Raw genomic sequence first — 21,264 nt, 5'->3', positions numbered from 1 at the left:
GACGTCGCCTGGCGTTACAAAACAACCCCTTTTATGAACCGAATTTGGACGTCCAAAAATTACATGAAAAAGACGTCATTCTGACGTCACTTTGCGCAGTGGGTCAATGCATTCACAATGGAGCGGTTTAGAGATTTTTTTTACTTGGACTTAAATACAAAGAAATATGGTATAGTTCTTTAATAACAGTAGTTATATATCATATCTACAAACAGCTGGCATCAATGATGCCATTGCCTGGTGAGCTGCCTCAGGTGGCGCTGTGGGGCGCTGTGGTTTCTTGCGAAAACTTGCGTCTTTTTGCGAAAAAAATTTCTCAGGGGAGCGCAGGGGGCTTCTCGGGGGAATGCAAAAGCTGTCACATTTTTTCCCTCTCATCCCAAATATTGTTCCTCTGACGGGCTTCGTAGAAATGTAACAATAAATACAGTGTAAAAGTTTAAGTTTAATCAACTTGGATTTACAATTCATTTAATCTTTTTTGACTAGTGAGGAGTTGCTTTAAATGATAAAAATAAAGTTACATTGACTTAAGTTATTAAAAATTTGTTTTTTATTTTATTTATAGTGCAACAAGGAATTTTTACAATGTATACAGTATTCATAGTTGAAAAAGAAAATTACTCCAAGAGGTAAATTATAATGGGGTTCCTTTGTTTCAAATGTAAATTGGAGAAAAGCCTGGCTTTTGCCTAGTAATTTGGTCATGACAGCCAATAGCGCTTTACATTCTTAGCTAACGTAATAATGCATGATCTCCCCTTTATTTTCTGCCCTTTCTTGCTAAAATAATCTCTAAGATTTATGAACAACAAAAAAGTACACAATTTGAGACATTAAGATGATTTATTTAAAGATGCATGGTAAAATTATTTGGTTTTATTTTTGTCATTTATTGGCAGACCTGCCAACCTGTACGCATTTTGCGTAGCAGGTACTCATTTTGACCTCAATGTACGGTGGTACGATTTGTCACTCTAAACTACGCAAAAACCTGATGACGCCTCTGCCGCGCGAAGTACTCGAAACAAGCAACAGAAAAAATAAAAAAAGTCCAATCATAGCACTGGGCTCATCCTCCACATAGAAAGTGGGGATGATTGACAAGTCGTATGGGCTAATCAGTAACAAGAGTCTGCTATCGACGGAACCTAAAAATCCCGTGTGATCTCTGTCCTCCACCCGCAGTCTTTTTCAACGGAGAGTCAAGATGTCTGACCCCCTAAGGTAAACTGGTCAGGGTGGATGTGCACAGTTGAAATAATGATTTAGTTTAATCCTATGAAGTCGACGGTCTCGCGGGCTCCGTTTCATAACGTGCACTTGACCGCAAGATACGTAAACATTACTTCTGATTTGTAAATTAGCATATTTTATAATTGAGCGCTTACGAAAAAGTACCATGATTTTACCATGGGGGACAGCATCTAGTTTTAGTCAAATAAAAACGGAAAATTCACTCTCAGTGAAGGGAATCCACCTGACACCCGAGTGAAGCGGATTAAATGCGCTCTACAATAACGCGCTCTTGATAATTGTCAATAAAATAAAACGTCATATACAAACCACATCAAATAAAGTTTTATACATGGAGAATATCTCGTGTCTTGAGCACTCACGTGATAGGTGCCTACGCCGTATGTACTTTACTGTAAACAAAGCTACAATAAATTAAAGACAGACATACAGTAAACAGCAGTACTGTCACAGTTATGGTTGAATTTAAAGCAGTGTTAAAATACTGTATTAAACTGGGTAGTTAACTTACAAAATGTAATTCAGTCATAGTTTACATAACAGTACAGACCGTACAAACCTTTGAGTTTCTTTATTGTGTGGAACACAAGTTATTTTGAAAAGTGTTGGTAACCAAACAGTGTCTGGTTCCTACTGCTCTCCATTGTATTTTTTGCTAGTCAACAATTTTTTTCAGGGTTCCCGCGGGGTCTTAAAAAGTCTTAAAAAGTCTGAAATTTAGAAAGTTAAATTTAAGGCCATAAAAAGTCTTAAAAATGGCCAGATTTTCACCCTAGGTCTTAAATTTAATTAACCCAAGTCTTAAATTTCTTAACTCCATTTATTCCCGAAAAGGTTGTCCGAAAAAAAATAAAATGGTAAATTAAAATGCCTCAGTGACGGAGGAAGAATGTATTTGATGGGTGGGCCTCTAAAAAGAAAAGTTCTGCACTTTGCGTGTCACTGAATGTCTCTTCAATCCAGTTTTTAATCATTATTTTTAAAGAGAATACAAATGTAGGCTATTATAATCCACGCAATTCATGCCATAAGCTATATTTCAGATGTTGTGATCCGACTGTATACTTATATAAAAATCTTTTCTGTGTTAATTTAACCAACTAGCCCGTGGCTTACCAGAGCATTTGCAAGGTTCTGAAACAGAGGACCCAGAAGCGAAAAAATCAACACTGCTTTATTGAAAATCAACTTAAACAGTCAGGCCGTCAAGTCCCGCGCCATCAACAATGAGTCAACTTTAGTGTTACACAGTTTTCATATGCAGCCTACAAATGCGACCTCTGGAGGCTACAGTCTTCGGATTTAGAAACGGACTTGTTTGCAACACACAACAAACCACGAACAGCCTTTTAATAGTAAATTTCCTTTTCATTTAATTATTGTGTAATTAGAGAGGGGAATAAATGCGATGGCGGTATAGTGCATATTTATGCATATAACGTATGGGTGGAGAAAGTGTAAAACATGTGAACAAGCCACATATCAGCAGCTGACCATACTGATCTTCCCATATTAGTGGATTTTATTTGTCAAAATAAATAAATAAATAAATAAACAAAGATATAATAAAAATATAATGTTTTGAGAATTTCTGAGATCATTGTGCCGCTTTGGTCTTAAATTTCACTCATAATGGTCTTAAAAAGGTCTTAAAAAGTCTTAAATTTGACTTGGTGAAACCTGCAGGAACCCTGTTTTTGTGTTTCACTCAAGAACGAAATCATGACGGTTTGGAACAATATGAGTAAATGATAACTGAATGTCATTTATGGGTGAACTATCACCCACTATTTAACAGGAATATCACTTTAACAGTGTTTGTGGAGACATGCTAAACTTTGGAGAATACAGTATTTAACATTAATAATGTTATTAATCACCATGTATGGCAAATTTTGTTAAACATGATTTTATTCACATTTATAATTATTTTTAAAGCAGATTATGACTGGATGGGAAAAAAGTGAGTGCAATGTGCAGCATGTTACCTTAAAAGTTACCAAGAGGTGTGTGTGTGCGTGCGTCTGCGCGTGCATGTGTTAAATTATATGTTAAAAACCCGTGTTCTGTCCTTTCGGCCGATGCTACTGTACTCAAAAAAATGTTTCAAGGTTGGCAGGTCTGTATTGGGTTTACAATTTAATGTATGAATTGAATTGTGTGATTCTCAATGATACAACTTCGTTTTATCCCCTGAATTTTCACTGAACAGAATTATAAGTACACTTTTGCCCCCGTTTTAATGAGCTGATAAAGACTATTTCTATGTAGCCTATACACAAAAGACTCTCAAATGTTCACAAATCTGTCTAATGCTGGATACACACCAAAAGTTAACCGGGCTGATTTCCCCCCTTGCAACTTTGTCCCGATTATCTTGCTGATTCTACAGATTATCTTATCAGATTTTCCCTTGATGTGTTAAAAGTGTCCGAACCTGATCGGAAAAACGTTGGAGCCGCCCTGATCGCTGATCGTAAATATTAAAAGTGTATCCCATTCGATCAGAAACATTTTAAGTTATGCTGATTAAAAGTCTCCTCACATCCTGATAGCAATCACTATGTTAAGTTGTTTAAATTTTTTTGTAGAAATTTTTGTCATCTGTGAAAGGCATGGGACCAAAAAATGTTAAACCAATGAGAGATCTCGGTCCGAACGGACGTTGCCTTTTTTGTCCCTCATCCATAAGTGTAATTTGAATGCCACCGCACAACTTGTCCACGCAGACACCATACGTCATCGGTGCGTTCATGTGCGTTCACCTCCCGTCTGTAAACAGGCAAACTTTCCTGCTGAATTGAGAACCTGCACAGGACCCACAAAACGAAGAAATGTTTTATTACAACAACAGCAATAACCCAAATTAACATCGGTAACTACTGCCTTACCACGAGATGCAAACAGCTGAAAGGGTCGTTGCACTGTTTATTTTGGTAAGGTAGGTACAGGATATGTTTGTATTGAGATGGATTCAGATATTCTACTTTGATGAAACATTGTGTTGCTTATGAAGTTTGTTTGTCTACGGATTAGCGTAACGATATAGTTACTACGTCTACACAACCAAACGTGTGCTTAAACTAATTCTGATGTAAACCAGTTGTTTATGTTGCTTATTTTGGAAATGTTATTCACTTTGTCCTGCAAAGTTTTCTCACTGGTGAATGAGACATGACCGTCTGATCTGTGCGTGTTCATGTGTTTTGAAAGAGGCGTGACTTTGAATGGCAATTTAAATGGAGGGTGGGATCGTGATTTCATTGCTAGTAAGCTACCGTTAGCATTTTTCAAAATGTGATACCCTACCTTTAAACGTGTTTAATATACGATCCTGTTGTGTGGGGGGAACCCCCGAGGACAAATGTGCTCACGCTCTTGAGATTATCACATGAAACGAAACAATATCCAATCAGAAAGTGAGATGATGGAAGATGGAAGCAAGCAGTCATGGCGCAGCACAAAGTGAAGTTGATGTGGAAAGGAGAGATGGAGGATCAGCTTGTTGATTTGTGGCAACAGCACGAATGTTTATACAATGTGTCTTGTAAAACATTCCAAACACTATCATTGAAATTTCATCCTGTATATCATTCGCCATGCTTATTCTGAAGAAGTGCTCACTAACACAGATTTAAACAGATTTGTGACTAGGGCTGGATATTGGCAAGGGCCTCACGATACAATATGTATCACGATACAATACGTTGCATGTTGCGATACACCGCAATACTTTTTCTTTTTTTAAAATCAAAAATAGTGCTAACTTTTTTTTAACTTTTTTTTAAGCCAAAGTGCTTCCACACGTTGGCTTTGAATTTTCGGCCATTTTCTCACTCCCTCTAACTTCTGAGGTGTTTCAAATATCGATAGTAGAGATTGAAGTATCGATACACTATCGTGTAAAAATGTATCATGATAGTTTGCTGTATCAATATTTTTGCACAGCCCTATTTGTGAACAATATTTGAGAGTCTTTTGTGTACATAGGAAAAAGTCGTAGATCTTCAGCTCATGAAAAATGAGGGCAAAAACAAAAGTGTTGGGTTTATATTTTTGTTCAGTGTATATGTTTTTATATGTTCTCTATATCTATAATTTTATTTTAAAACAAAATTAAACAAGATAACAAGCAAGGGGATGCAGTATTAAAAAGATGATCATTTAAAGCTGTCATCTTTCTTTTTGTATGGCAACAGTGAGCTCTGTTTTACACCTATTTGTATACTGTATGTTTGTAATCATTATAATATAACTTTGACAATTAATTTCAATTACTGGACACTGAAGGTGTGATGAGCTAGGTTGCCAATAATGATATTAAACAGATAAAACGGATTCAAAATTTAAGCAGGAAATCTGGAACCTTCAAATGATTTTTGATTTGTTCACTTACAGTATTGTCTTATTTACCATCTATAAAATAGTCAAAATAAGTTTACCCAAACAAAAGGGTAGATTGTTTTAAAAAGCTTTAATGTTCTGAAAAGCCAGAGAAATAGTATTGGCTATTTAAAACACATTACAATGATTGTCAAATGCAGATTCAGTTTAATGGTATTAAATCCATTGCTTTGGTTAAATCCCTTCATAGAAGACTAAATGATGTATTTCATGAAATTACAAAGTATAGAATCTAAAAGAAAAACAACAATTCAAACTGAACTCATTCAATCAAAATGAAACATACAAAAATGAATAAAGTGCCTTTTATGAGCAATTGAACAATAATCCTGTTGTGATGGCTTGATTCAGTCATCAGCATTTAGTTTGTATCATGTTCAGTAAACACCCGCACACCCACATTATGAAATAATGCAAAGTTGACATGTTAGAGAGTGGTTGAGATCTTTTAGGCACAGCTGAATGATAAAATGTTGTTATGCACATTTATACACAGCATTAAATGTACAGTTTGCATCTTTTTGTATTACAATTACGTGGCTCTCAACTAAAGAGAAATAACTGACCACAAGTGTAAAGATGAGATAAAGTGCAGTCAAATTAAAGTCATCAGTACTGAAATACTACACGATGAGAATGAAAAACACCAAGACATGATAAACTGTAATGTAACTGGAATGTGATTTCCAAACTCAATGCAATTACATTAAATTGAAAAAAAATCACTAAAGTTATTTTTGTTCCTGAAATGAAGTATAAATCTGCAGCAACTGAGAGCAAGTTTGTTATAATAATGAGATGTTAATCTTTAAAGTACCTACCTATGTTAAATCGTAATGTATTAGATATGCTAAATAGTTAATTCACACAAAACAATGAATTCTGTCATAATTCACCAATACAAGGTACTCTGTACTTTGAATGTGAGCTATAAAAAGTAAAATGATAAAAAACACCATTAATAAAATTACAATTTGAGATCATGACTTTAAAATCTGATAACTTTGTGGGAGGAGCAAAATTGAATTACAACAAAAATCGCTACCTGCTGCTGCAGCCATCAAAAGTCATTCTGGATACTAAAAATTTGCCCATAGGCTTCATGTAAACAACATCGACCTCTAGTGGACTAACATGGAGACAATATGAGGGTAAGCAAATCATGACAGAATTTTTATTTTCTGGTTAAACTTTAATATTTACTCTTTATTCTGACTTGCACGTTTTAGTTAACAAAGGACAAATCTTATCCTTGTAATTAAAAAAAAATTAAGTGTTTAATAAACACAGTTAATATATACAGTAATGCACATAAGTGGCTTATTACTCAGTGCCAGCACTAAACTATAGTGTCCGAATCCACCAAAACACATTAATCTTCTTTCTAAATTTCTTTGTCTGACTTTAATTCTGCAGCCTAATGCATAAAAAAACGCCTGAGAGTTTATAGTGGTCGCCTCCAACTAAACAGACCGTTTCAGGCTTGGAAACACAAACCGGTGAACCCTAAGCGGTAGCAGTATAAAGACAGAACTGTAAATAAAGGGCTGTATGTGATGTGAGCGCCTCTTTAAAGGCACAACAAGGCGGATGTGGGTCTCCAGCGGGCAGAGGAGTCATAAGGAATCTCTGCTTTCGGCACAGACATCACAGACCCGCACCGGGTGGTCCCAGCCGTGAGAGGGCACGGGTCTGGTCTTAGCGGAGCACTTGCTGCACACTCCCTGCCCGCATGCCCTGCAGTGATGCTTTGACATGCTGGGGGTGAAGGTCTTACTGCAGCAGTGGCACTGAGTGATCTCATGGTCCGGGACCCAATATTCTGGCCTCGCAACACCCTTTACGAAACCTGTGTATGGATTAAAATGGGAGAACGTGAAAGAGAAGAGATGATAATTAGCACTGAAAAAATATATAATGCTAATTCATAGAGCATTCAATAAGTACTTAAAGGTAAAATGTGCTTTTAAGTCCCACTGTGATTTGAAGGTTATGATTAATTTGCATATTCATTAATCAAAATAAACTATATGAAGCCAGAATGTAGAGTTTATATTCAAGATGAGCATTAAGGGAATTACTGACTGCAGGCAAAGATATTCCCCAAGATGCATCACTGCCACTGCTATGGATGGGGGGATCGCAATGGTCTATATGGCCACTCTAACAAAGAAAGTCCCGGTTTCCAGTTAAAAGAGCCAATCGTCAACCGTTGTACAGACTTGTCACCAATATTCAAACACCCGTAAATAAGATTGGCAAGTACTACTTCATGATATTTAGCAAAACCTGAAGGTATTGCAAACATGGCGTTGCAGTGACACGACTTTCTTAAAAAGACTTTGCTACAGGGGGACTTTGAAAAAACTTTGATGGTATTATTAAAACTAAACCATACTGAAAACAAATAAATTTCACAATAAATGTAATTTTTGTTTAATATTCAGTGATGACTTTTGTTGTGTATCAACAATACTCACACAAAGGGTAATCCACAGCAGTGGAGACCATTTCAAGGGTGGACTGCGCAACTTCTGTCACTCTACGGGCGACTAGGGATCGGGGTTCAATCTGGGCCACTACAAGGGACATATAACCCAAACCAGGGGCTTTAAAAACTTTAAAAAGTAATTTAAACCAGTAAGAATGATATTATAGATACGAAAATACATGTAAGGATACAAAATTTAAAAGCTAAGTTACTGTCTGTACTCACCCTGTCCAGCAGGTGGCGCTCCTCCTTGTCTATAACAGGCATCACAAACTCTTACAGGGGTCCCACCCCAGCCCTTCTCAGGCACGGGCATACTGTGTGTAGAGCAGGCCTGACAGAAACCCTCACCACACGCCCGACAGTGATGTTTCCTTTCAGCTTCCTCAAACTTTCTATTGCAGCCATTACATTTCTAACAATGTAGCAGACAAAAAGACAGTGTAAGAGATTTTCTACCTCATAGCATTTGTAATATATTGTCTAGCAGGTAAAAACAGTTAAAAAACTATGTGGAAGACACATTTTTCAGATGTTGCATTGTATCATAATATATCAAAGTTCACCCCTCCCTTTCGAAACGCGTAGAAAGGCTACGGTAGCCGTCACAGGACAAACACCTTAAGTCCAATTTATAGTTGTGCGTAAGGTTTTATGCTGTAGTTTATCTGCTGTAGGTTATCCGTACCCTCTGGGTAGCCTGACATGCACCTTGACAAATTTTTAACAGCATTTCATACATCTTAGGACTTATAAAAAGGTCTAGATTTATTTAAAGATGCTACTTTTGGATATTTTCTTTCTAATAATTAGCAACAAATAGCTCCATTTACTTACAATAACTGTACTGTAAATATTCTTTAAAATGTCTCCCTCTTGTGTTCGACTACAGAAACAGCATAAATGTGAGTAATCGAGCCACTGCATGTGCATTCTGCCATTCAATATATTGTAAGACAAATATACTCACAATGATTTCAGCGTTAGGTTTCCAGTAGGGTGGAGCCACCTGATCTGTGAGCCAGGCAGTTACAGCTTTGGTTGGTCCTGAACTGTATTCAGTCACTGACTGGATGATATAATTCACACCATCTAAAACCCTCTGAGCTGCATTCTGATGGTCCGTCTGGAAAGTGTCAGTCTAGAAACATAAAACAAACGTGAGCCTCAATGGAGTAATCACATTTAAAAATGAGGAAGTGGTGCAAGGACTTACCCCCTGCCACACATGCTTAACCTCCGGACGCACCACACTGCTCTCTGGGTCCTGGTTGCCTATCCAGTACTGTCTGCTCCTGTAGATGATGCCACAGCTGGCACACTCCAAAACATATCCAGAGAAAGACTGGGTTAAAACTTAAAGATGAAGACAGGCTTTAATGTCCAGCTTACAACATGTCACTCACCCAGACCATGCATACTTGGCAAGACCAAGCCATTGGTTTTCGGTTGAGGCAGATGTTTTGGGCACAACAATCACTTCCCGTCCACCCTCATAGCACCTCTGTATAGGTAAAATAATTGATTTGTCAGGGTTATTCAGGTTCAGCTTTAAATTACAACATCTATACATATTACGGTAAATAGCTCAATTAATGTGTTGATTACCCTTTTAACAAAATGTACATTTAGAAACTAAGACCAATCGATTTGCTTTATTGACAAAAATAAGTAAAATAACAACGAATATTAGGAATAAAACGCGACCCATTTTTTTGTGATTTACTGTTTACTGCAAAACAACAACATCATCCTACATAAAGTAAAGAATATTCATGTCAAAGATTGAAATCAAACTATGATGCTCTTTATCTCAAAATGAGATTTTGAGACTTTAGCCTGGTTTTCACAGACAGGGACACAAACAGTTCAAAGCAAAGGTGGTGGGAAGTTGTTACCTTGCAGATGAGAACTTTATTGTTGTATTGGTGGGCATAAGAATGGCATGAACCACCAGAAAGAAGGTTGACATTTGCTAAGAAACTAAGACCAATCGATTTGCTTTATTGACAAAAATAAGTAAAATAACAACGAATATTAGGAATAAAACGCGACCCATTTTTTTGTGATTTACTGTTTACTGCAAAACAACAACATCATCCTACATAAAGTAAAGAATATTCATGTCAAAGATTGAAATCAAACTATGATGCTCTTTATCTCAAAATGAGATTTTGAGACTTTAGCCTGGTTTTCACAGACAGGGACACAAACAGTTCAAAGCAAAGGTGGTGGGAAGTTGTTACCTTGCAGATGAGAACTTTATTGTTGTATTGGTGGGCATACTGGCACAGTCCATCAGCCAAATGAGGGATGCCATCTTTCTGGTGGTTCATGCCATTCTTACACCGAACGCTAAAACCATAACAATTTTGGAAACTTTAGCTTTGACTTTGCAAATCTACATGCATAAGCTTTCACAAAAAAGTCACAGAATTGAAGGGCAAAACAATTCTGTTTTCAAACAGATTTCCTGAACACTTATAAATCTGCTATTGCTAGAGAAAATCACACACGGTTCCCTGTACAAAAAGCAAGAGCAGAAAGTAATTTAACAAAAAGACAAACCTTAGTAGGGATGTTAACCGAACATTAACCGTTAACTGATTCGATTTTAATATTAAATTGTGTAAAAATACAGTTGACGGTTGTCTGTGACCCGGTAAAAACAATACAAACATTTTATTTAATTTGAACGTGCAAACAGCAGCAACAGATCAACAACAGAACCAGGATTTATACATAATCAAATTTTCATGCATCAAAGAGCGCGCGATCAGTCCAGAGGATTGATATCCAAAAAAGGTGTATTGTCTCTTTTTCATATACCACAGTGGACATTTCTAAAGCAGGACACATTGAAATTTTTTTTTTTTGCTTTTGCGTCTTCTTTTTATGTTAGTGCAAGAAGAGAGATGTTTATGGTCAGGGTCTAGGGCAGGGGCGATCAACAAGATCTGTCCAGACGAAGCGTGTCATCTTGCGCACACGCATGCGTCTCCGTGCAGCTTCCAAGCCATACTCAAGCATGGACACATATGCAGTCAAATGATTTATCAAACAAATTATTACATTACCAGACCGTCAGGGCAGGAATAATTTATGTCAGTTACAGGCCGTTCACAAATTAAGGATAGAAAAGTATCGAAATGTCTGTAAGCACCTGTCGACACGCACCGTGCGTTAACTATTTTTTTAACTGATAATATTAATTGGTCATAAATTCTTACATCTGGTTAACAGTTAACCCGGTCAATATGAACATTAGCTTTAAATTGCGCACAATCTTTAATATTGAAATTGCAAGTTCAAGATTAGATCTAATAACATCTATGTGCATCTTGAGCTTCTTGTGTATTAAGTTTGTGATATTAGTTTGGTTGAATCTGTGTAACGTTTTGGATGTGACATTTGCTGTCAAAACTTGAAATTTAAATTTTCAGAGAATGCATTTCTTACCAATCTGTTTATATTTTCTTCTTTATATTTATACAAACTTTGTAGAATTTATGTGAATTAAAAAAGGCACAAACTAGCAGTGATAATACCCAACAAATGGAGAAGGGATGGCTCTTTAAAGAAAAAAGAATATTTTATTGTGTGCACATTTTTGAGGTAGGAACACTGTTATGGACGTGACAATTCTGAAATTTGCACTTACTTAACTATGAAAAATAAAATGTTTTAACAGAGACTTTGCATGGGTATTTAAACCACCAAATATTGACATCGGAGTATGGTTAAAAAACTTTGGGTAAAAACTTTACCTTTCATTCTAAGGTTGACATTTGCATGTCCGAAATCAACAACTTCCGTACTATATAGTAGGCGAAAATCAGTAGACGAGGCAAGAGAAGTATGTCCGAATTCATAGTATTCAAAACACAGTAAAGTACCCAGATCACCTACTACTTCTGGCAAATTTTTGTAGTGTGCATTCAATGGACACTTTACTTTCCCATGAGCCCCTGGGAGAGGCAAAAGAAAAAGGAGAGGCGTCGTATTTAAAAATGTTGCAAAGTGGTAACCTGGTTCAAATGCAAATACATATAAAAACAGCTGTCCCTTGTGGTTATATTGGGCTTGTTTAAAGCAGCATTTCACCAATAGAAACATTAATATTTATTGAAAGTGCATCATATTTGTAATTTGGTGCCTATTTGACCGAGAAAGCGCTGTTTGTAGTCTCACCCTCTCAACAAAGATATAGCACTTCCTTCTTTCAATGATGCAAAATGATTTTTACATCATTGAAAGAAGGAAGTGCAACACTGAAATCTGTATTTCTCCTGTCACAGCGGCAACTGAGGAAATGATGCACGACCATTCAAAAACATGACTGGGGTTCTAAATATACAAAACTTAATGGAAATGGGTGAAGTGTCCCTTTAACGTCATTCAGGTGTACTCACTTGTTGTTATGACGATGTGTATCATGGGATGTATCAACATGGCGGATATAGCATGTTCAAATTTCATTGATACTATCCATATTCATACTATACAGTACTGTTTTAACGGTCAATGAGTAGGTACTTAATCTTAATTCAGGACGTACCACAGTATGCGATATTGTACATTGGTTATAACATTAAAGTCTGGAGGGTTACAATGAAGCAGTGTCCTCCTCCTCATTATTCTGCAATCATGCTACATCAGTGTGCATTCAATCTACTCGGCTTTGAGCACTGAGTGAACTTACTTGCAGCTGAGACAGGCTGATGGACACGTGAAATATTCGTCAGGAAAGAAGGAGCATATGTTGATTTTCTCATCTGAGATCTCTCCACAGAACCTGTCACTCAATGCCTGAAAAAAGACAGAGCAGTGAAGATCAGATTCAGCTAAATGTATTTAGCAGTATTTCTCTTTAAAGAGTACCACTTGAATTGCTTTATAATATTATTATAAATATATTAATACAGTGTGCCGTAAGTGAACCCTTTTTAGAGCCGCTGCGACGAGTTACCTTCAGTGCACTGAACACGATGGCAGGCTGTCGTGGAGCTCGAGTGGCTGTGTTGTTCACCTGCTGGTTGACTATCTGAATTAACTGTGAGTAGTCTGTAGGTGGAGTGATGGTCTGAGTCCCAACATACTGAACCGAGTTGAAGGCTTCTGTGCTCTGGCCAAGATCATGAAAACGCTTTTGAAGAAGTGTGTCTGCTTGCACCGAGACAGAACTATCTGTATTTAAGAACAAAAATGGATTTATCTTCACACTGAAACACACAGATCTCATTTAGTCACTAGACAAAAGCACTAATTTTAATCAATATAAATATTAAAAGTGTATGTGTATATAAAACTTGCTATTTAGCAGACACTTTTTTTTATCTATGAATGTTTACATTATCAGGGTAAGATGGTCCACATGGGAATAATATCTTTACTTAAGGGCGTAATCGTAATTGAGCAATGTATTCTTAGTACATCTCTGCACCTGCGTCATCTCACCTTGAGATTAATCCTGCAAACTGTGTCTAAGGCAACTAGATACTGTAACCATAAAGACACCTCTTATTCATAAGTTGACAAAAAAAGTGTACCTGCCGCGTGATCACAGTGGATATTGTGTTACCTAAACTAAAAACACTTCATGGGATATTCTTAGACAAGTGCATGTGTGGACCCTGAGCCCTGTGCCTCCGAGACAGACAGCAGACAGAAATGACAGTAGTGCGGTTGGCGAAAACGTTAATGTTATTCATTGTTATTCAAACAAACACACATGTAAACACTATGGCAATATATTTTCTAAAAAAAAAAAAAAGTGAGGTCATGTTTATCGAGGTCAAGGTTATGTTTAAGTTTGATAAGTAGTGCTGCCTCACGATTAGTCATGACTAATCGTTTGCAGAATAAAAGTTTTTGTTTACATAATTTATGTGGATGTACTGTGTATAATAATTATGTATAAATACACACACACACACACACACACACACACACACACACACACACACACACACACACACACACACACACACACACACATGTATATAATTAAGAAACATTTGCATGTGTATATACATGTTTATATTTAAATATAATCTATATTATATATAAATATAAATATTTATTATATAAATATCTTTTTTTCTTAAAATTATACATGTATGTGTGTGTATTTATATAAAAATAATTATTATACACAGTACACACACATATATTATGTAAACAAAAACTTTTATTCTGCAAATGAATAGTCTCGACTAATCGTGAGGCAGCACTAGTGATAAGTAGATAAAGAAATCATCGCGATAGGCCTAGTGCTAATTATTCTGTTTGCAATATTTTTTGTATGCAAATTACAAACCCCCTTGTGTGGATTTTTATAACTCAATCTGTGACTCATTTCGGAGGTTGCATCGTCCGATGCGAGGTCGCTTTTATGGGCCATTGTTGTCTCATTTAAGTAACTGGCAATCGTGATGTCAAGACATTGAGTAAACACTATTGAGTAAACTGGCAGTGGGTGGGATAACACAGAACAAAACAAAAACAGACAGAGAACGCACAAGAGAATAAATGGCTATGGAATTGTTTTTCGGAGAAACAGATACGTGAACATAGCATGTTTCATAAATATCTACAAATATATTCCAGTATTTTTTTAAGGTAGTACAGTCAAAAACCTATCTATAGCCCCTTTAAATAATATGGGCTATTATCAATTAAATGGACATTTGATGCATTTGAAGACACCCATATTTTAGGAATTTAGCTTATTTGGGAATTTATGCTACTTGGGCAGAGTGACTTGCACAACTCTGACCAAACTCTGCTCCTCACCTGGGGGCTTCTCAGGTGCTGCGAGCAAATCACTCCGCCCAAGTAGCAGTGCTATGTCTTCTGAAAATATATAGTTTCCAGTATGTATACTGTTAAAAGATCGCTGTGTCTCATATGTCCTTGTTATTTGTACACGGTGTGACAATACAGATCACAACACATAAATATGAGAATGTTTGCGTTGTTTTGTCACTTATTGAGAGCAGTATGCTAGCTGAAGCCATTCACTTCCAGTCTTTGTGCTAAGCTAAGCTAGTGGGGGCTGCATCAGACAGAGTTACAGCACGCACGGAGATGTGAAAGGTATGTATGGACTTATCTAACTCTGGGGGATACGGTGAATAAGCTAAATTCCCAAAATATGGGCGTGTTCCTTTAATTATGTGAAAGACTCCATTCAATTTTACTTTTTCTGATTTAATATTTGAAACTTCACCATATGAACGTAAAAAAAATCAGAATTGATAATTTAACTAAAGGACACTAGAAAAAGAAATGAAATTCTATTCACTAAGCAGAGAGAAATAAAAGCAGATATGACGAAACAACACAACATTAGCAAATCTTCCTGTGAGTTTCTTCACCCCCTGGCTATATATAAAGGCCTCAAGAGGGTGTACAGACCTACATTTTAGAAACAATCCCTGTGCTTCAGGCTAGTCACACTGACATGTATCAGAAAAACACTTTCTTTGTACTGATAAACACAACCCAGGCTCACATACATACCACTGCCTAAATTTCTGCATAACCTAAAATACATTGCTGCTGGTACATAGCACTGCATCTTTCCAGTGGAATGTCCACTAGACATTTGTTGAGTTTTTGGTTGCTTTGAAGAGGGATGTTTAAAAGTTACGAAGCAGACACATGCACAATTTAAAACCTGCTCGTCTTTGTTAAAGGTGCACTGTGTAACTTTTAGAAGGATCTCTTGACAGAGATGCAATATAATATACATAACTATATTGTTAGTGGTTTATAAAGACCTTACATAATGAATTGTTACATTTTTATAAATGTTTAAATGCTAATAATGTTCAGTATTGTCTGCTGTGCAATCTTGAAGAAACATATTTCAGGTTATGAAGAAATGTAGGGTACGTAATTCCAATGAGTCTGTGTAGGATTAACAATAAGTACTTACCATGACCCAACAGCTGTGTGCGAGAAGTCTCCTGAAAAACTATTACAGCGGGCCCAAGGCTGGACAGAGGCACATTTAAACCACAGCGGTTGGAAAGCGTCTTGAGCTCAGGGGTAAAGTACTTCAGGTAAGCGGCCGACGCGCTGCCGAGGAACTGAAACAAGTCGTTGTGCAGCCTCTCGGCTCGTGTGCGGTAAATGGCCACATCTGACACGGCCAGAACCTTCAGCAGCAGACGCATCCGCCGGTTCAGCTGGTTGGTGGCACCGAGCAGCCCCTCCGTATCTAGCACTATCAAGTTTAGGTGAGGATCGTAAGCGGCCCATACCCCCACTGTGCAGGAGGTTGGGGAAGGAGACGTAGCAAACACCTCCTCGCCTTCGAAAAGAACGTGATTGAGCGTGTGGGACTTGCCGTCACCCGTGTTGCCGAAGATGGAAACAACTTTGACTCCTTGAGCGGCACTGCAGCCCAAACGCTGCAAAAAATGGGCTTCGTCCTTCACCTGGGTGAGAGAAAAAGTATATCAGACTATAAGTCTAAAATAATATAAAACACTTTGGCAGCTCAAAGCTAGTTGCCATGCATATCAGTATGTCTTATCCTTGGGATCAAACCCATGACCTTTGGATTCCTAATGTTATACCTAGTAATAGCTCTTTTGTGCCCCACCCAATCTAAGTCATTATTTATAGGCATGAAGTCATCATGAGTCATCCCAAAGTATATGAACCTACCTTAACTTTTCTCCATCTAAATATATCTCTATTCCAGAATATCAGCATTCATACGGCATTACTCTCTATATAATGTCTGCATTGGATTGCTATCCATTTGTTATGTCATGACTTATGGAATACTGTTTCCGGGTTCAAGACTCCACTCATTTCAATAGAGGATATTATTTAAACAGCTGTTATAAGCACTATTACACATTTAAGCGATTTTTTTTAACAAAGCAGTCTCCAGGCTTACAGAATCAGAGACAGCAATATATTAATAATTCCTAAAAAAATCCATGTCCACGAGTCCATGTCTGGTCATCTCGGATTTTGTTATGGAAATAAAAATTAAGACTGGGTGTTTTTGGTAGTTTTACATTATGATACAAGTGAATGTTAGCATGATTTCTTTGTTATTTCACTATGGCATTTGAGATCGTCTGGACCCGGAAGCGCTGCATGATGTCAGACTTAACAAACGGAAGTCTGTCTGTAGAGACAATACAATAATTGCTTTGTGTCAGTCTGGCTACAGTTAAGTGTTTAAAATGCACAGTTCTGTATTATCAATGATGATTCTCTATTAAATATATTTAGCTATAAAACAGCAGCATGCCGGATTTACCTACAACTAAAGAAACTTTGTATTTTTTCCCTTGTTTGTGTTGAACAAAATTGCTCTACTACATAAAAAAACACCTTCTGCTACACTTGCAGAAAAAATTTATAGTAATAATATAGTAAGAGGGCTGTCTCAATTATTAAATAATCGCCTCGTCGTAATTGTTTTACCTCATTGCGATGATTTCAGATCACCGCAATGATTGCACATCTCTCTAAAAAACACAAGGGGGGGCTGCAGCACCTGTATAAACAAGACAATATCGCTGGCGTTCCTTAACCTACAGTGTAACACGATACATTGCAAAGCCACTTAATACAGTGGGAAAAAAAAAACAGCATTTAAAGAAATGTTGCAAAACTTTAATAAGCAGTAACGATTACCAGGTAAAACATACATTTCCAAAACAAATTTAGGGAAGTGAAGGACGCTTTTCTTAAGGATATGTAAGGAATAGATTATCGTGTTACTATGTGGTCCTGTGTTGATTCAGACACTTTATGTTTATATCTTATGAATAATTTTCAGTTTTTGAAAGATATATTCATTAAATAATTATTTTGAAATATGTGTTGTGTGTATTCATATTTACTGCCAGGAAAACCTTGCAAAATATTTTATTTAAATAATCACAACAATGTGTGAAAATTATTTCATGAACAAACAAAAATTATGAGAATTAAATGTCAAAGCAACACACAATTAATTGCCATAGTAATCAAAGCCTAAACAAGCAATTAATCATCATAATCGTCACAATTTGTTAACCGTCAGCCAAATTTTATAATCGTGACAGCCTTATATAGTAATATAAACGTAGTTGACAAATATTTAGAGAATTTTTTTGTAAAAAACTATTTTTGAAGAAACAAATCATATATTTTTGTGGTGTGATGTTTGAGAAAATATAAGGGGTCACAAACTATTAATTATTTTACTCGTTTCACAAATTTTTTGCGAACTGTACCATAAAAATTTGACTTTTGAATTATTATTTTTTAATATGTGACACTGACATTTTTTATTGGGGCCAGAGAAATTTTTTGCAGGGCAAGTGAAAACCTGAACCGGCCAGTATACATTTTTTTTGTGTTGAGCCCTGGATGTATTCTCTTTGTTAGACACTTATTTTCATATAGTTTTATTTATTTAATATGAAATTATGAATGACATAACTTTCCTCCTATGACTAGTTAGACATTTATGGAGCAGTCGTGGCCTAAATGTTAGAGGTGTGAGTTTGTTCACAGAGATACTTGACTCCAGACTTGACAATCATGTCACTTAACTTCAATAATTACAATTCAATTCGATTCAGTCATGGAGACTTTAGTAAACTAGACTTTTAATAGCAAACTTTGCTGTCATCCATTAAAAACAGTTAAAAATAATTTTAAATATCATTTTTATTTTAGGATGAGTGATATTTATATCTCCCCTACTGCAATTCTCAACTATTCTTTATAATTATTTGAGATATAAACAAATAAAAACAAATCTGTGGTTATTTTATGCGTGTCACACAATAGGACATTACATCACACTAAAATATACCATTGCATTGTATGATTATACATCTTAAAATGAATGACTAACAAACATATTATATAGTATTCTGTAAAAAGGGGTCCACACAAACTGTAGTAAACACTGACGTATACTTTCTATGGTAGAGTTCATAACACTACTGTATCTGGGAATTTTACCACATTTTTCTGTAGTAAACACTAAAATATATAGCCTTCGTGTGGGATATAAAATGGCATAATAAACAATAACATGGTTTTATAATAGAACAGTAACTGATACTTTGTGTATATAAAAATTAACATATAATGGGGCAGTTTCCTGAATAGGGATTAGACAAGTCCTAGACTAAAATAAATTTAAGAGCTGTCCAAACTCAAAACAATTTGCATTGAATTTTGTTTTGCCTTAAAATGCACGCCAGTAATGTTTGTAGTAAGGCATGTCTGTTAAAACTAGTTATATTTTTCTTAATAAACTAGGCCTAGTCATGGTTTAAGCTTATCCCTGTCTGGGAAACAACCCATTGTGTTGACATGTACGTCAACATCCTCATCTACTGTACCACGTGGCCCCACACATGCTAATAACAAAATACAACACAATAATAAAGTTAACAACACTAACGATAGATCAGTAAAATTCAGGGTCAGAGTTCAGTAATATAATACAAGTATAGTGCTTGACATCAATAAACCCTTTTGAGCTTAGCTTTTGATTTAACTTAACAGCTAAGTTATGGTTATGATTAATGTAACTGAATATTTCTTTAAATTACGCATATTACGCTTTATTAAATGCGCATTCTTACTAAAACGGAAAAACTGCATAAAAACAACGAAATTGTATGCTCTGTTTACCTACTAGCTCGATGGCTAACTCAGAAGCTAACAAAAACAAACCTTCAAGTTTTCGTTTTCGTCCACCAGAAGGAAACTTCGTCCGTTTTCCGGCTCCTCGTCCATTTTAGCAGGCCCGAGAGAAATGTCATCCATCTCTTTTAGTAGCATTTCTGACATAATGAAACATTTAAAACCATCACAAATGTATAGAAAGCTGAATTAGAACTGTCCCACCATGAGACAGACAGGACTGCTGCTAGTTTATAAATGTCCTCCAGAGGGCGCTGTTGCTATTTTTAACGCTTTTACTTTCATTATTGAGCTCATTGTATTGCCCTCTTGTGGCAATTCTTATTTACTGCCATTAATCACTCTACCTGGTCAATACTGTACAGTCAAATCAATAAAAAGTCTGAATAAAATCACATTTCATATCATCTTATAATTAGGTCATTAAACTATTGTAAAATAAGTTCAATACACACGCAACAATAAGTGTGCTGATCACATATTATTGATTGCACATTAGCTTTTCAGAGTATCATCCAGTTTGATGTTTAAATAAACAGTCAATTTATAAAAATCACACATGTTTCCATACTGTAAAAAATCCCATATGAATCAACAGGACATTCAATTCAGAGTCATTCCATAGAGCTTGCTAAGGTTCATTAAATATTTGTTAGCAGGGATCTATAAATATCACATGTCACAGAATGCCTTCAAAGTGGCGCCATTGCAGTTAACTGGACTGGAGAGCCCTTTATAGTCACTTCCCTTTACTTTAGAGGTCAGTCTGGCCTGTTGTCACAATATTTAAGTACTGTGGTCAATTGATTCTCAATGCATATGAAGATAAATAACATATAAGAATCACTTATTATGTTATTGTGCACGAGTATGCTCTTATTATTATACCATTTGCCTTTGTACTGTATTTTTTTAAGCTATAGATTTACATGTCAGCCCAAGGTAGGCTACTTTAAAAATTACGGTAATGTAGAGATCTTATGCTACCCAGGTGTTTGCTCCAGGGGGTGCCATAGAAATCCATATGAATATGATGCATGTTGCATGGCAAGAAAAAAAATACTTTTATATGATTAGTGTATAAACTTCCATAATCTATAATACTGAAAAAAAAAACATTTTAAGAATAACATACTGTAAATACAAATTGCTTAACATCTTTCCTATTTTTCACTATTTCTTTTCCTAGTCAAAGAGAGAGAGAGAGAAATGCAGTCAGACTGACAGTCCAGTAATCCAACCTTGAATTTACAGTAGATGTTTTGGCTTACCCATACAAAATCTAGGCGGGACTAGTATACAGTTACAGCAATGCATTGTGGTAGTTGTAGTACAGGTACCGCTTAGCCTTGAAGTCAGTCAGAGATTGAAAACTACATTGCCCTTCACTCACCATCAGACAGTCGTGCTCCCATTGGTTGGATCCT

General features: G+C 36.2%; 1 protein-coding gene across 1 annotated transcript; it reads right to left on the bottom strand.

Moving 5' to 3' along the window:
• Positions 1–5,715: 5,715 nt before the first annotated feature.
• On the bottom strand, positions 5,716–21,262 carry LOC129437770 (zinc finger FYVE domain-containing protein 1). Its single transcript, XM_073863276.1, has 12 exons — positions 21,231–21,262; positions 19,868–19,977; positions 16,095–16,599; positions 13,122–13,339; positions 12,855–12,961; positions 10,399–10,507; positions 9,564–9,656; positions 9,369–9,491; positions 9,123–9,293; positions 8,378–8,567; positions 8,142–8,240; positions 5,716–7,510 (listed from the first exon to the last, which is right to left on the bottom strand). Exons 1-12 carry the CDS (start codon positions 21,250–21,252, stop codon positions 7,278–7,280), a joined length of 1,980 nt encoding a protein of 659 aa, XP_073719377.1. The 5' UTR covers positions 21,253–21,262; the 3' UTR covers positions 5,716–7,277.
• Between the last annotated feature and the right edge of the window lie 2 nt (positions 21,263–21,264).

This window comes from Misgurnus anguillicaudatus, chromosome 24 (assembly GCF_027580225.2).
Source record: "Misgurnus anguillicaudatus chromosome 24, ASM2758022v2, whole genome shotgun sequence".
Lineage (NCBI taxonomy): Eukaryota > Metazoa > Chordata > Actinopteri > Cypriniformes > Cobitidae > Misgurnus > Misgurnus anguillicaudatus.
This window is presented reverse-complemented; position numbering and strand designations above follow the sequence as displayed.

Excerpts from the sequence above, each read along its gene's own strand:
- LOC129437770 (XM_073863276.1), bottom strand. The coding sequence starts at position 21,252 with ATGGGAGCACGACTGTCTGATG. Across the intron at positions 16,600-19,867 it reads ACGAAAACGAAAACTTGAAG|GTGAAGGACGAAGCCCATTT; the intron begins GTTTGTTTTTGT and ends TCTCTCACCCAG. Across the intron at positions 8,568-9,122 it reads AACCTAACGCTGAAATCATT|AAATGTAATGGCTGCAATAG; the intron begins GTGAGTATATTT and ends CTACATTGTTAG.